The sequence below is a fragment of the Montipora capricornis genome, chromosome 12 (genome assembly GCF_036669925.1).
Source record: "Montipora capricornis isolate CH-2021 chromosome 12, ASM3666992v2, whole genome shotgun sequence".
Lineage (NCBI taxonomy): Eukaryota > Metazoa > Cnidaria > Anthozoa > Scleractinia > Acroporidae > Montipora > Montipora capricornis.
In genome coordinates, this window is record NC_090894.1 from 26,790,008 (window position 1) to 26,792,507 (window position 2,500).

Consider the following 2,500-nt stretch of genomic DNA (forward strand, 5'->3'; position numbering starts at 1 on the left):
TTATGAAAAGAAAAGAAGCAAGCTGATTGGTTAGTTGAAGTGTACCGTTACATCGATATCAGCACTGAACGGTTTCTGTCAATCACAGCAAGAAATGCAAGTAATAAGCATCACAAAGTGTCCTCTGTCTCTTCTCCCCAGTTTCAATATATCACTCGTCAGTCTTTAAGGTTCGTTTTACACTTCGGATTTCACATGTGCCGAATCTAATGCAAATGAGCGAAAACAATAGAATTTTCTCATTTGGATTAAATTCGGCACGTTTATAACGGGCCTAAGGGCTTTTTGATTCACAGTCACGCCTCCTCGCAAAGTTCATACAGTTATAGGTCGAACACCGTTGCATGGGTTGTTGGGTTGTCGTATTAACACGTAATTGTCAAATGTGAATGTTTGTTAGGTGGCCACGGTAAGGGGCGTGGCACTGTAAGAATGCTCGAAATAGTTTTTCCTTAAATAAAGAAATAAGTAAATAAATAAATAAATAAAGAAATAAATAAATAAATAAATAAACAGTTTCTCCTTTTTTCATACAAATAAACATATTCTGTCCTTAGATATGGTTAGGGTAATCATATCAAGACGAAATTTGGCCACGGTATTATCATAGACTTCTCGCATCGCATTTTCCTCCAAAATAATGTTAACATCGCAACGATATAAGGCCTGAAATTTCAGGACTTCAACGGGGTTTGAAGCGTCGCACCGGAATCGCGAGGTCACGGGTTCAAACCCCGTTGCGAAGTCCTGAATTTTTCAGGCTTCTTCACGCAATTGCTGAAATTGTTTTCATAACTGCGAGGATCATAGCCTCACTTGATTTCGTACCACAGTTCAATTATGATTAATTCATTTCATATACCATTTCATTATTAACATCATTGTTTAAAAGAGGTGGCAATTGCATGGCGATCGCCTACGGGGGGTCCGCCTAAAGATTTTTTGTTAAAAATCAAAACAAAACAGTGATTATGCTGTCACATCAGGCCAAACTTGAGCACCAAAGACAATATACGAAGGACACAACTCAGATTTCCGAAACCAGGCTTGGTGTTTATCTTGAAACAATTTATATCGGAACTAATGGACATTCTAAGCGATGTTATTTGAATCATTCTTGCATAAACGAGTCGCAAACTCGCAAAAAGTATTTTCTCGCAGGTTGACGCTTATCAAAAAGACCCTTTGCTCAAAGACATTCTAGCCCCAGCCAAAATCAGTTCCCAAGTCTAAAACAATAAAAACAGGAGTTATTTGCTGTAAAGAAGGTGAAAACAGTACAATCAATCAATCAATCACGTTTGTTTTCTTCAAGGTTCAAAGTTCAGTATAAAGAAGGTCAATTTGGCAGAAGCAGCGACGGTGAAATTATGTTGATCACACCCAGATACCCAACTGACAGTGTTTCTTACCCACCGAATCACATCCCATCGGTCCCTTTGTATCCGTTTGATGACGAGGCCGATGGACTGGAGGCTGGTATGTGCCTGGAGGCAAGCGACGTCGATAATCTAACTTGGTGCTGCTGTTCGTGTTGCCATGGTCACCATTGCTGGTCCGACGTTTGCTGTGGAACGTTCCCGCAACACTCCACCGTGAATCAGTTCTTCACTTCCCGAATGTTTGCAGCTTATCACCGAGAGGGATATCGAGCATGCGTAGAAGCCGAAGAGGCTGACTTTATGAAGAATTATGGAATTAGTGAGCAGCAAAGCGAAGATGCCAGCAATATTGTGTGAAAAACTATAGATGGACAAATTGAAACCTGATGCAATGGGTCATTTTCAAGTTATATTTGCCCTCGTCCTCAAGGCGGAAACAGTATCTCATCCGAATGTCATGTGCTAATCCGTTTTCATTCCTATGCTAATACTAGTGTATCTAATCATTAGATACAATTGATGCTGTACACTTTGTTGATAGTGATGTCATTTATCATTGGGTAAATAGAGAAACGGTGTCTTCACGTCAGTGGGACTTATTTTAGCTTCCAGCGTTCAGGAAATGAAAGTATGGCAGTTTACTGCCACGTATTCTGTATTCCATATTACAAAAATTAAGTTCAACTGAAATATTTGTACTTCAATGAATTTCACCTTGGATAAAGAAATTATTATTATTATTATTATCATTATTATTATTATTATTATTTGTTTATTTACTTACCCCTTTCAGTGCTAGCCGGATTGAGTCATGAGATGCTTTATCATTTATACGAACAGTTACTCTTTAGCAGAGGATAAAACGCTATTTTACAACAACAACAACAACAGTGAGCTTTATCTGCATGACTGTAACAATACAGTATTGCAAAAGCGTCGAAAGCAATACATAATTTAGTTATCAGAGTATATCATTCATAAGGTAAGATTACAGCAGTTTTCAAATGAGTGTCGTAAAACCAAAACAAAAATAATTACTTTGCCCAATCAAAAAGGACGGAGGCAATCCAGTAAATCAATCAAAACTCGAAGGAATTACACGTAGCCGACACAAAGCG

The 2,500-nt window shown here is 38.4% G+C and overlaps 1 protein-coding gene across 1 annotated transcript in view; it reads left to right on the top strand.

Annotated features, from left to right (window-relative positions):
- LOC138027261 (uncharacterized) overlaps positions 1-2,500 on the top strand; it is a 13,695-nt gene that overhangs the window by 11,001 nt on the left and 194 nt on the right. Inside the window, exon 6 of the mRNA XM_068874814.1 lies at positions 1,316-2,500. This exon is cut by the window's right edge and continues 194 nt beyond it. Within this exon, the coding sequence (XP_068730915.1) occupies positions 1,316-1,739 (424 nt within the window). The 3' untranslated portion in view covers positions 1,740-2,500. The remainder of the gene's footprint in view (positions 1-1,315) is intronic.